The 13,590-nt window shown below is 39.9% G+C and overlaps 1 protein-coding gene across 2 annotated transcripts; it reads right to left on the bottom strand.

The window, feature by feature from the left end:
* Positions 1-12,424, bottom strand: zfhx2 (zinc finger homeobox 2). 2 transcript variants are annotated; one of them, XM_051098124.1, is made up of 5 exons: positions 12,276-12,424; positions 9,588-9,746; positions 9,362-9,422; positions 3,413-7,446; positions 1-1,916 (listed from the first exon to the last, which is right to left on the bottom strand). In XM_051098124.1, the coding sequence occupies exons 1-5, from the start codon at positions 12,279-12,281 to the stop codon at positions 1,542-1,544; spliced, it is 4,635 nt and encodes a 1,544-aa protein (XP_050954081.1). In that variant the 5' UTR covers positions 12,282-12,424; the 3' UTR covers positions 1-1,541. The 2 variants fall into 2 exon arrangements, with proteins under 2 accessions (XP_050954081.1, XP_050954082.1); XM_051098125.1 differs by lacking the exon at positions 12,276-12,424 and adding an exon at positions 11,905-12,009.
* Positions 12,425-13,590: the final 1,166 nt, after the last annotated feature.

Raw genomic sequence — 13,590 nt, 5'->3', positions numbered from 1 at the left:
TTTTTGGTTTCTTTAATGAGACAAAGCAAAAAGTAGAATAACTTTGGAATATCATTTTTCTTAATATAGTTCATTAAAAAAATCTTTTTTAGTTTTGCATTTTGTTAAAGTATTAATAGTATCAATAATATTATACAAAATAAACCAAAAAGGAAAATCGTCTTTAGTATTTCATGTCCTTCAAATCACACCTCCTGCTGCCCTGATGAGTAGTTTCCAGGTCCACTAAAGCACCCTGTCTTCTCTCCTGGTGGGTTTTACGAAAAAATACTTGAATCTACTCAGTATGAGCACTCAACAACACAAAATGATGCTTAATGAAAGAACAAGAAAAAAAGATGACAACTCTCTCCCATAATTCTAAAAGGCTTTTGCTTTTATCATAAATAAATGACTTTTGTGTTTAATTAATATCCACAAGCTGGGGTTACTCCCTAAAAATTCAAACCGAAAAGTTTATCAGAGGGTACAAGGTATGTCATTTCGATGTTCCACAAATCCATATAAAATCGTGTACAGACTTGACTTTGGCTTCGTGCACAGCGGCTAGGTCTGATCCATATATTTTTTTTTTGTTGTCTGTGTTTAACTATGTGCAATGCAAACCCTTTAAAAATAACATTAAAAGCTGATTAATACTTCATTATAGTTTGACATACAGTTCACCATACAACAAAATTAGGTTTATTTTGCGGAACACGAAACCTTAAAAAAACATGTCTGAGACTTTTAAAAGGGTCAAAGTGCTGTATGATGACCATCTGACATCTTTCAACGAGAGCTCTGCTGATGACTACACGATTGTCATGATGGTTGTTCAAAAATAGCATATATCGTATTAACAAAGTCCTCATTTTAATGCATCTGGATTCAGAACACTCTCCCAAAAATCTCCAGACCGCGCATATTCTCAGTCTTACTTGTCATTTCATTGCCATCTGCTGTTAGCGTAGCCTAGTCAATAAATTTCTTTGAGTTAACAAGACGATTGGAGATAAATCAGCTTAGAAACGACTCTTCTATATAGGCTTTAAAACAGGCTAAAGACCACCCTGGCTCAAGCAAAAGCAGTACCACAAACATAATTGAGAACCCAGAGCACTTTGGTTGAGTTTTTGGGTGCTTCATTACCATAGATTCTCCCAATCAAACAAAGTGTTTTGTGTAAATGTGAGTAGAATATTACCCAACGTAATAGGAGTTTAAACCGAGATGAAGTTGTGAAGACGGACCATAATCACATAAGCATTAGCATGTCCATGATTACCATTTCAGTAGATTATTTATAGTAAAATGATGCTGTGGCAATAGGTCATTAAAAGGAGCCCTGTAAGCAAAGACTCTATATAATAACAATAATAATAATGTCTCGCTGATATCCAAGGAGAGAGAGAGAGCGAAGATGGCCAGAGTCAACTGGGCCCACTCCAATTTTAGAGCCTCAAAAGAACATTAGCTTAAAAGACCAGCACCCATCTTCTGTCTATTGAAAGCCAACAAGTCTAGTAGGTCCGCAGACAAAACCAGCTTCAATTCATTGTTTAGCTGGAGCTGCTAGCTGGTGATGGGGTAGAAGACTGGCTGGCAACGCCAGTAGACCCCGTACCAGATCCGTTGCTGACCAACGACGCTTGCTGACCAAAGTTAGTGGTTCTCAGAGTGGCAAGATGTCGAGCCGAGAAGACGTGGTCACGTGCCGCAGCCCTGGATTCGAATTCAACCCCACAGGCGTCGCACTTGCCTCTCAGAGTCTCGCGGCCTGTTGTCTGGCCGATGGTATATGATGGAGTTGGATCCACAACTGTCAGTTGCACAGGTTTGGGCAGGATGGGACGGTTGGCTCGGAGAGCGTTATATTGTAGGTAGCTACCCGAGCTGACGTCTACCTTCTTAGAAGGGTCATTGGGGTTAGGAGACTGTGTGAAAACGTAAAATTATAATGTTAGTTTCTTTAAAATAAAAAATAATGCTAAGCAATATCAAAATTAATAAAGAAAACTGTAAAATTCAATGAGAATCCCTCTGTCTTAAAAGACAAGTTCAGTAAAGAATTAAAAATTTGGTCATTTATTTACCTGATGTTGTTAAATTACTCAATCTCATGTCGTTCCAAACCCGTAAGACCTTCGTTCATCTTCGAAACACAAATTAAGATATTTTTAATGAAATCCAAGCTTTTTGATTCTGCATAGACAGCAACGCAACTGACCCGTTCAAAGCCCGGAAAATTAGTTAGGACATTATTAAAATAGTCCATGTGACATCCGTAACGTTATGAAGCGACAAGAATACTTTTGGTGCGCAAAGAAAACAAAAATAACTCTCTGTGCGTTCACAAGAGTACTAATCATCTGATGTAGAACCCGGATGCAGTCTTCGTATGTCTGAAGATTTCGACAGAGAAGATGACTTGCAATTTTTGTCTAGCCTCACTTATTTGAACTAGAATTTACAGACAATAAACTAAGAGAGATGGATGCTCTACGTCCTGCATCAGCAGCGCCACACGTATGTGTCATGGTACTCTCGTGAAGCGTGTCGAAGACTGATATGGAAGAGAAGAAATTGTTGAATAAACGGATTTGTGTTTTCTTTGCACACAAAAAGTATTTTCGTAGCTTTATAAAACTGAGGTTGAAGCACTGATGTCACATGGACTATTTTAACAATGTCCATACTGTCTTGAAAAGAATGAAAATAAGAAAAAGAAAAAAAGTCGATGTAGGACTATTTTTAAGTTGAAGAAAACAAGATGGGAGTTTTTCGACCTACCCTAACTGTATTGACCCAGATTATACAGACTACGCATCGCAGAGATGAGACAAGACGAGCATTTGAGATTAAAAAGTATAGAAATTTTCAATTTGTTTTGAAAATGACATATCGTTTCGCTAGATAAGACTCTTCTTCCTCAGCTGAGATTGTTTAGAGCCATTTAAAGTGGCATTTAAACTGCATTTTGGATGTTTAAACCCAGGGGCACCATTGAAGTCCACTATATGGAGATAATTCCTGAAATGTTTTCCTCAAAAAGCATAATTTCTTTACGACTGAAGAAAGAAAGACACAAACATCTTGGATGACAAGGGGGTGAGTAAACTGTCTGTAAATTTTTGTTCTCTAAATGAACTTCTTTAATTTAAGCTCCGAAGATGAACAAAGGTCTTATGAATTTTGGACGACATGAGGATGAGTAATTAATGACTTTCATTTCTGGAGTGAACTATGCCTTTAATCATTTTACACCCCTATGACTATGATGACTCTTCATCAGTGCTGCATCTGTCACATATCTTGCATTGGTATGACATGAGAATACATCTGAAGACCTTGAAGGCCAATGACATAGTAGCTAAATGCTAAAATTGACACAAAACCAGCTGCTTTGCAATATTAAATAAAATGTCCTCACCATTTTCTCTTGCTGAAGCCTCCAGCGTTTCTCCTTGGCACGTGTATTTTGGAACCAGATTTGCACGACCTTTAGTGGAAGCCCAAGCTCTGTACCCACCGCCTCGCACTCCAGTGCATTAGGATGAGCACACGTCTCATAGCACGACTGTAGGATGGAGAGCTGAAGACAGTTCAGATGAGTTCGAGGTCGTCTCGGGGTGGAGTTCTGCTGCATGTAACTTGTTTCTTTTTGGCTTTGACCAGAGGATGCTGTAACTGTCACAGGGGATGGCGTGGTAGGGGTGGTGGTGGTAGTGGGCGTAGGTCGCTGTGAGCTCAGGCCTAATTGTTCTCTTGACAGGGTGTTGATCTTGAATGGACTTTTCTGAGACCAGTATTTGAGCCCGTTGTGTTTCTGAGATGCCAAGGCAGAAGACTTGTTAATTGGCGTAGTGGACAGTTTTGGCACCATATGGCTGGTAGTCCCAGACTCGACCCCTCCTTGATAATCATCATCCTCTTCATCGGTGTGGTCTGACTCGGCTCGTACCTCTTCGACCTTTCTTTTCGGAGCAGATCGAGATGTAGGAATCCCACTGACAAGCAGTGGGACTGCAACCGGTGTGGCCACTGTCTTAGGAGCTATTTTAACCATTGTAATGGGAGTTGCTTCTGCTTTGGTCTTGTGAACTAATGAAGGACTGGTGGACACAACAGTGAAAGATGGTGTCTGATTTGGTCTGCTTGGACCTTGAGTGGGAGTTTTCAGGGGCTCCTTGACCTCCTTCACCTTATCCGTCTTTGGAGGAACATTTCCAGTTTGGGTTTTCGCAGAGGTCCAGCCAGTAGAGGGACTTGGGTTAGGTTTAGGTGGGGTTGAGAATATAGGCTTCGAGAGGGGCCAGGTGAACTTAATGAGTGGTTTACCGACAGCTGCCAAAGTGCCATCACTGATAAAACGGACCTCTCCCTTTCGCTCCCTAGCCCTCATATTCTGGAACCAGATCTGAACCACTTTCTTTGGAAGGTTCACCCACTCAGATATTTGCTCAAATTCATGCTTTCCAGGGTTTGGATCTTTGAAATAACATCCATAGAGAATATCAAGCTGGTCGGCATGGATGATGGTCCTGGACCGCCTCATGTCCCTGAACCGTCTGACTTTTGGCCGCTTTTGCTCCCGCTCTTTTTCTCGCTCCTTTTCTTTTTCCCTTTCCATGAGCGATGTGCTAACTTTTTCTGCCGCCCTCATGTACACAGTGCTAGTCTTAGCCAAATTATTGCGATTAGTTAAAGTACTGTTATTGGAAGATGGGATAGCAATGGCAGAATCGGGCTTCACCTGAACTACAATGAGACTTCCATCTGTAGGAACTCCAACAGTTGCTGGTCTCAATCCCAGACCATCAAGCAAATGACTTTTCTGTATAGAGGGCTTGTTAGCTGATGATGATGTTGATGATAATGTAGAGCTGTGGTTTTTCCCCATGCTTAGATCCAAAGCAGACTCGCAATCATTACCGTTAGATAAAAAGGAGTGTGTAAGAGTGGCGGCTGCGGATGCATTAAGGGGGTCCGAAAGTGCTGCTGGATTTCGAGTAACTGCTTGAGTGTTTGAAAAGGCCATTTTACCCCGGTCACCTTCGGAAACACCAACCCCGATAACTGACGAAGGAAGCGAGAGTACATACGGACTGTATAACTGGGTGGAAAGTTGAGTCAAAGATAGGGAAAGGGGCAGTGACTGCAAGATCCCAGCTGGAACGCCCTGATGATCGACTGCAACTGAAAGAGGAGTAGGAGGGTCTGCTTGCGCCTCCAACTGAAGATCGAGATCAACATCTTGCTTCTCCCGCTTGATCTCCACCTCTTCCTTCGCAATCTCACTCTTTCTCTTTTTCCTCTTCACACTCTGTTCATCATCATATTCATCCTCTGCATCCGAAAGGAAGACTGTGGTAGAGCGAAGAACCTTTCCACCACCGCTTGACCTGTCAGATGTTAGCTCTACCTGTGAAGACTGTTTGATTGGGCTACCTGACTCTTCCCTCATAGAGCTGCTTTGACTTTCTTCATCAGTAACAATAACAGACGTATAGAACTCTTCATTTTCAGAATCAGATGTCAACAGGAGTTCTCTTGGGCTTCCCTTACCAATCCTGTGTCTTTCTGCACTACTGGACAGGTCAATGGCATGACTACCTGTCGCTGATGGACTGTGTCCATCTTCACCCTCATCTATCATTAAATTACCTTCTTCTTCCTCCATACTTCTGTCTCTTTCATCAAAGCTGTCTAATCTCTCCCTATCTTTGGATTGCCGGGCATCTAAGAACCACTTGCGTACTTCTTCTCCACTTAGTCCTACCTCCCTGCCGAGGGCTTCGCAGTCCTCCCGCTGAGGACTGGATGTTTCAGCATCATCTCGTGACTCTAAAAAGGCCCAAAGAACCTGAGACTGAAACTCAGTGAGCACAGGCCGTCCTGAAGACAAGAGCGGTTGATCTTTTGCACTTCTGTGGCCTGAAGATCTTAAGGCAAAATTAGTGTTACGAAAGGTACAGTTAGCAGCAGCAGAGCTGTTAACGGTATGTGTATGGCTGAGACCTTGGTTTGGATCCAAAACACATGACAAAGGACTATCACCCTGAAGGACTGGGGCTGCTGTGGATTTCGTTGCTTTGGAGTTTGCATCTTCCTCCTCACACACCTTTTCACCGGTCCCTTCGACTTCCATTTCACTTTCACCTTGCTCTTTTTCATCGCATGTTGTGTCATTGCCCACCATTTTCTCACTTTGCTCCTGTGTATTCTCACCCTTAATACACATCTCTTTTTTTACCCCATCAATTTTCCAGTCCTCTTCAGATTTTATTGACATTTGCTGATCACACGGCTCGACTTTTATCTCACTGCATACTCTCATCTCTGCACCCTTGTCTGGTGTCTTGCTGGCCTCCTCTACCTTCATCTGAGTGGTGGCTGGGAGGCCAAATGCAGCCCACTGACTTTGTAAGCCACTCAGTCTTTGGGCCAAGAGAGCCTGTTGTGCAGCACTGAGACCAAGAACTGGCACTGCCTGCTGCAAAAGCTGGTTTGGAGACTCTGGATTCTGGCCCTGGATTGGGGTTTGGAGTCCATTCAAAACCAGGGGCATGAGCATCTGAGGCTGGGGTATAAGCTGCGGGGTAGCAGCTCCTGGTGTTGCAGACGTCCCGGTTGTGAAGAGAGAGGGAAGAATGGAGTGTGGGAGAGAATTTGGGCTGGAAGTCAGAAGAGTGAGAATAGCAGACATGGCTTGTGCAGAGGCCACCGGAGAAGAAAGTAATGAGGGAGCTAGCTGAGGCTGCACCTGCTCTCCGTCTTTGGTCGTTACTGCTGATGCAGTCAGGTTTGCTTGGGTGACACAATTGCTGGTGGAGGCGTTAACTAACTGTGTGGTGCTTCCAACAGTGGTCGCAGCCAAATTTGTAACCATGGATCCAGTTCCTGTATTTGCGGTGGAACTAGGAGTAGCATTCCCAGCACTCCTGCTGCGACTCTGGTGCAACACAGATTTTAAATGACTTTCCAGGGTGATGGCATGATTGTAGGAGACACGACAGACGGCACACTGGTATGGTTTGTTGGAGACGTAAGGTCGAGCCAGGAAAGGAGTTGAGTCACTGTCTTTTGACCCGGTTCTCATCCTCTGAATATGGGTAGTTGAATTATAATGAACACTTAAAGCCGTTCTAGTGGGAAATGACTCCAAACACGCATTACACTTGAATGGACGGTTATCACCTTCAGAGGATACATTGTTTTTACAGACAGATCTGCCATTGCTCACAGAAGCCTCTGATGTTTTTGTAGTTTGCTCCGCATTGTCCTGGTCTGACTCCAGGCCCACCGCATCACTTTCCTCATTTCTCCCTCCCTCCATCTCTTCATCCAGCTCTTTTTCCTGAGAAGAACCACCCTTGTCACCTGCGTCTGTAGATTCGCTCTCATTTTGGGAAGCCATTGAGGGGGATTTTGTGTTCTCTAAATTTTTCAGCTGAGATGTGTCATCTGATGAATTAAATGAAAATTCAATGTTAGTAAGCCTTTAAAAAAAGTCCAAAAGGAGTTTTGTAACTCTAAACAGCTGGCTAACATTATGTAGAATATGTAAAACAGGTCTTGGACCATTTTTACTCATTTTCCACTAATCATTTTCCCTTTTTTGTTTTACAAAAAAAGAAGAGATGCACTGATTGCAATTTTCTTGGCCGATTCTGATTCTGCCGTTACAATACGATTTTCTTTCTAAGAACCATTATTGACAGCATATATAAACAAAAATCTATACTTTTTTTTCCCCAATGCAAAAAAATTGTTTACATAAAAAGATATTAAACATTGCAATTGCCCCAATTGGGACTAAGTTACAGATGTTCTTTCATTTAAACAACTCTAAAAATAAAGTGCTCTGTGACTGGAAAGAGGTAAAAATAACAGTTAACTGAAAAAAGGTTGCTGTATATAACAAAACAGTCATTTTGAGACCAAATTCTTACATTGTTTAAAATTAATATAGTTAAAATAATAAGAAATTGTAAAGTTGTTACCATTCAAATGAAAATAGTATCAAGAAACTCCATCTTTCCACTGCAGAGGAAACAGAAGTTTCATCTGAAGTGGTATTAGATGTATTTACACACTGTTTGATGAAGATGAGGTGCCATAAATGCATTTACGCCGCAAAATTTCAAATACATAAATAACTTCATAAGATTAATGTTAACATACAAATAAGAAATGTTAGGGAAAAGGCAACGATACTTCTAAATATAAAATCAAACCAGCAAATGACTTGATAAATGATTCGCTCAGAAACAAGGCAAGTGGTTGTATTTATGAAATAGTTACTGAATCATTGACTCACTTGATTCGTTCAAAACCATGGATTCATTCAGTAACGAAACACAGCTCTGTTGCTTGAAGACACACAACAGTTTAGCCGTGGCTTTAATTAGAACTATTTTTGTCAACAAAACTGTGCAAAAACAGTCAATATTGTGTCTAAAATGTAAGTCACTTAATTTTAACTTCTTGTTTATTGAACTATTATATAAAGTCAGTGTCATGTTGCAAATCATGCTGATATTGACAAACATCATGGTTGTGCAATGTTGCTTATATTATAAATTTCACTTTTTTTTTTTTTTTTTTTATACTACTACCGCAGTATGCATCTATAACTTTCTGAGAGTGCTGTTGCACTCATTTGTTTCAATTTCTGCACGAATCTCTCTCACACACTCACTAGGCTGCATAAGCCTCATCTGGCATGAAATAAATAGATTATCAGTCGCCGTAAGCGTGACGTCAAAACGGACCGACTCGGAATCGGCAGACTGACCGGCTGATCACCGGTCTGGGCCGATCATATGGAAAATCGGCCAGTTCTGGTCCATGGCCAGTCGATCTCTAATAAAAATGAAAAGTGTATATCAGAAATACTAAATATATTTAGTAACATTTAGCCAAAGCTAAAGTTAACAAATTTATCCTAAAAGTAAGAAAGTGCAATGTATAAGTATATGAATCCACAAATATCTGTATGCAAACAATGTTGGTTAAAAAAAAAAATAATAATAATAATAATAAATATCTATGACCTTAGAAAGCTTGAAAGCTTTTCATGACTTAAAACCGGAAAAATTAATATAATTTTTCCCCCTCTTTTTCAATCATCACGTCCAGGACACAGCACAAAACTGAATACTTGTGGGGGCCCACACTCAGTAGGCTATAACCTACAGGTGCTTCATTGCCATGGAAACTACTGAAGCGAGGTGGTCACCAACACAGCCAATTGTGCGTCCAGTGGTGCATAACCTAAGCCCGGTATCAATAACACTGGAACCCAGGATCTCAGTGCTGGGATAGCGCTGAACCACTGTGGCACAAACACAAACATCTGAAAATAATCAAAATTCACCTGCATCATTTTGGGCTTTGGATTCTTCATCTTCAGCAATAGAAGGGTGCTTAGGAGCAGCCTTACGAAAAGAGAAAAATTATTTACTTAAAAAACACATAAGCAGACAACACGAAACCATGTCATTACTTTTGTTGATACATACAGAGCCTGCACCATCAAAATAGTATTATTAAACATTTCTACATTTTTTTTTTTTAAATGTGCTGTTTGTAAATATACTCACAATATCCAGTAACTTATCAAGGCAAGCAGGGAGGACACTGTGTTTGTCCGAAAGGTGATGAGAGAGATTCTCACGGTCTGGTTGACTTTCCTGACATAGAGGGCATAACCACATTGACCCCCTGGTATTGGCACCTCCCAGAGTTTCTCCAGGCTCCTCCTTAAATTAAAGTCATATGTAACAATATTCAATCATATTTCAAAAAGGGGGAAAAAAATTATGACTCATTTACTTTCAGAATTCACTCTTTTTAGCAATTTTAGATTATATTTTACTAGTATTTAGTGTTTTTGGAACTGGCCATTTTTTAACACATCGGTGATCTAAAGAAAATTTAAAATTTACAAATACATGAAATAAATGCAGCACTTTCCTAAGCTAAAGTCTTAATGGGCTAGTTCACCTAAAAATTCAGTTCTGTCATCATTTACTCACCCTCATGTCATTCCTAACCAGTATGTAAAGTAGGATATTTCGAAAAACATTAGTGTCCAAACAACATTGGACCCTGATGAGACAGAAGAAATAAATTACATAAAATAGAATGACATGACAATGAGTAAAGAAGACAGAATAATTATTTTTGGGTGAATTAGCCCTTTTAATAAACATAAAAAAGACTATAGTAAATAAAAACACTTTATAGATAGCGTCCAAAGTAAAAGAATTCCTTCTGACAGTGCAAATATGTATAACATACAGTCAGCACTAAAATAGTTGTTCAGATCAAATAAGCTCATTAATTGGCTTTGATATAAGGTGATACAAATCAATAATAAAAAGGACACATCTATCAAACCACCATTTCATCCATTTATAAAGTATCTTTACAACAAGGTATAACATTTTGACTTATTATACAGGCTGTTATGCACTTATAACAGTACTTATGCAAGACATCAAATTTGATTCACAGATGCAGATCTTTCTGCTAGACACAACATAACAAATCTGTACCCCGGATACCTTGCGGCTTGTTTATAATTCATGCATTTGAACATACATCACTTTATATGAGGCATCCCTCATATAACACCCAGAATTATGCATGCATTTATCAGTTCTGCAATAACTAGGCTATTTATCGTCAGAGGAGGCCTAAATGTTGACCTTGACTGGTCTTCTAATATGCTGATGTGAGTGAAATCATAGTGTTGATCTGTCAACATGTTGCCTCTTGTGAATAAGGTGACATGGGCTGTAAATAACAGATAATGGGTGCAAATCCCCTGGGATGGTAATGGCAGTAATGTCTCTTTAAAACAATAACCCAAATAAATAAATAACACACGCGTCCAGAACAGAGACAAAAAAACATCTTAATTGACATCTAAACGACTTGATTTTGCGTGTGCATGCAAAATCATTTAAATGACACAGTTTCCAGCTTCGTTTTTACATGCCACTGTCAAGGAACGAACAGACATCAAATGCCAACAGTGCTACAATGCCACGCCAATTAGCTTCCCTGCTAGACTGAAAACATGCACTGAATCCTCAACACAAGTACTATTAACTTCTCTAAAAAGTCAAAGAGAGACGAACCCACACGCCGCGGGACACTGTCGTTCGACAGCGAGCTCATATGGCCGCCATAACTCTTGATGATTTCGTTAATTAACCCACAGCCTAATTAGCAAGACCCGTGTGCTGTTGAATCAATTGGAAACGGAGAGCTTTAGCCTGGCTCGCTAACACACACATACACACACACACACACTCACCCCCAGTGTAATCATGACAAATACCCCATTAAAGTGCATCGCACTGCAGTCTGCTGCCCTAATTACCCCCTTTTCCAACTTTAATCGCTGCAAAGCGACTGATTTGAGCGATTCCTTACTTGAAGGGTGCTGTTAAAACAAAAGAAGCCGTTTTCCCATAAACATTCGTGGCACTTCACATGGCTAACGCAGCTAACAACACACTCAACAAATTGGTCAACTAATTACGTATCGCGTATCAAGCCACAAATCGCCCACAAACTTCTCAAAGACGCCGAATTACATCTGCGAGAATAAATTAAACGCTAAAACAATCGCAACGCCCGACATGCTGCAGTACAAGTCTGCTTTATCGCACTAATTGAATTGTGTAAATAGGCTTTCGCCTCTCAGATGAAAAACCTCGGTCTTGATTAGTTCCTCGCCCCCCTGATTGTGGCCTGTTGGTCGGGCATTGAGGCATTCCCCGCCCGCCGTCCGCTCCACAGCGGAAATTGCGGCCTACATCGACTAAGCTATTTAATTAATGAATTTGGGTTGCTTCACACAGATGTGTTAAAAACAAGCGTTTCAGCATTTCCCCAAGCCAATACCTTGCAGTTGGCGGTCTAAGTTCGCCGTTGTGTATATAATGTAGTTATTTAGCATTATAAGTGTGTTTTAATAATTGCAGAACGCAGTAATTAACGATGGATGAAGCGCATTGCTGCTCGAAAAGAGCGACGTGCAACACAACGAGCAGCGAAAGGGGGTGGCGGGGCCAAAATGAGAGACCGAGGCAGAAAAGTTGGGATTTTAACACTCGAATTGCAACTAAATATTCGCAGTGAAATGGCATGCATCTAATTATTTGTCGTGCTCGGGACGCGGTGAGATCCGCGTCGCCCCCTCGATCGGAACTTCTTGATCAATTCGGCGTCAACATCGTTTAATTAACACTAAAGCAATTAGCTAAGGCTTTTACCTGCATGGTTGGGACTCCAGCACACGCTTCCTCTCGCTCTTTAAAACTGAAAAGTTTTCTCTCTCTCTCTCCCTCCCTCACTCACTCACTCCCTCCGTCCGTCCTCCCTCTCTCTCTCGCTCACTCGCATTGCTCTCCTCTAGTAAACACACGACAGCTCCCCCAAAAGCTGACTGCTCGCTCTCTCCAAGAATGTTCCTCTTCCCACTAACGGTTTATTAAACGATTTAACACACCTAAAAGCATGTCGGAACAGTGTTGTTATACTGCCATTAATTCACTTATTTCTAACTTTATTTAACATGTTCGCCTTTAGGGCGAAGTATTAAAAAACACACATGCCAAAATTTAAAGGTGTTTAAATGTAGGCGTGTGTGTATATAAATAATAAATATATTTATTTAGGCCTATTTTGTCATTAGCAATGGTGTGGTAATTATTGTATGATATCTAATAACCAAATAAAATAGTTCTAAGTGAACAAATGTAATTAATAATTAAAATAAAAATGCAGTATGATCTGAAAAAATACAAAAATCGTTAAGCAACTTTGATATTTAGCCACATTCATACAGAAATAAATGCTAAAGTACTTTTAGTGTATGAATATTATGCAATGACTTGAAAATATAGTCTATATATAATTTTATTTTTGTTAAGTCACACTTAATGTTTTGTATATGGTGATGTTTTATGTATTTTTATCGATCTATCTATCTATCTATCTATCTATCTATCTATCTATCTATCTATCTATCTATCTATCTATCTATCTATCTATCTGTCTATCTATCTATCTATCTATCTATCTATCTATCTATCTGTCTATCTATCTATCTATCTATCTATCTATCTATCTATCTATCTATCTATCTATCTATCTATCTATCTATCTGTCTATCTATCTATCTATCTATCTATCTGTCTATCTGTCTATCTATCTATCTATCTATCTATCTATCTATCTATCTATCTATCTATCTGTCTATCTATCTGTTTATCTGTCTATCTATCTGTCTATCTGTCTATCTATCTATCTATCTATCTATCTATCTATCTATCTGTCTGTCTGTCTATCTATCTATCTATCTATCTGTCTATCTATCTATCTATCTATCTATCTATCTATCTATCTATCTATCTATCTATCTATCTATCTATCTCTATCTGTCTATCTATCTATTAATCTATCTATCTATCTATCTATCTATCTATCTATCTATCTATCTATCTATCTATCTATCTACGCTTTTACCCAAAGCAACTTACTTTACCTAAACTAACAGGGAACTAAAATTAACTAGGTTTTTGTCTT

Source organism: Labeo rohita, chromosome 24 (genome assembly GCF_022985175.1).
Source record: "Labeo rohita strain BAU-BD-2019 chromosome 24, IGBB_LRoh.1.0, whole genome shotgun sequence".
NCBI lineage: Eukaryota > Metazoa > Chordata > Actinopteri > Cypriniformes > Cyprinidae > Labeo > Labeo rohita.
Note: the sequence above shows the minus strand (reverse complement) of the source record. Positions and strands in the feature narration are given on the sequence as shown.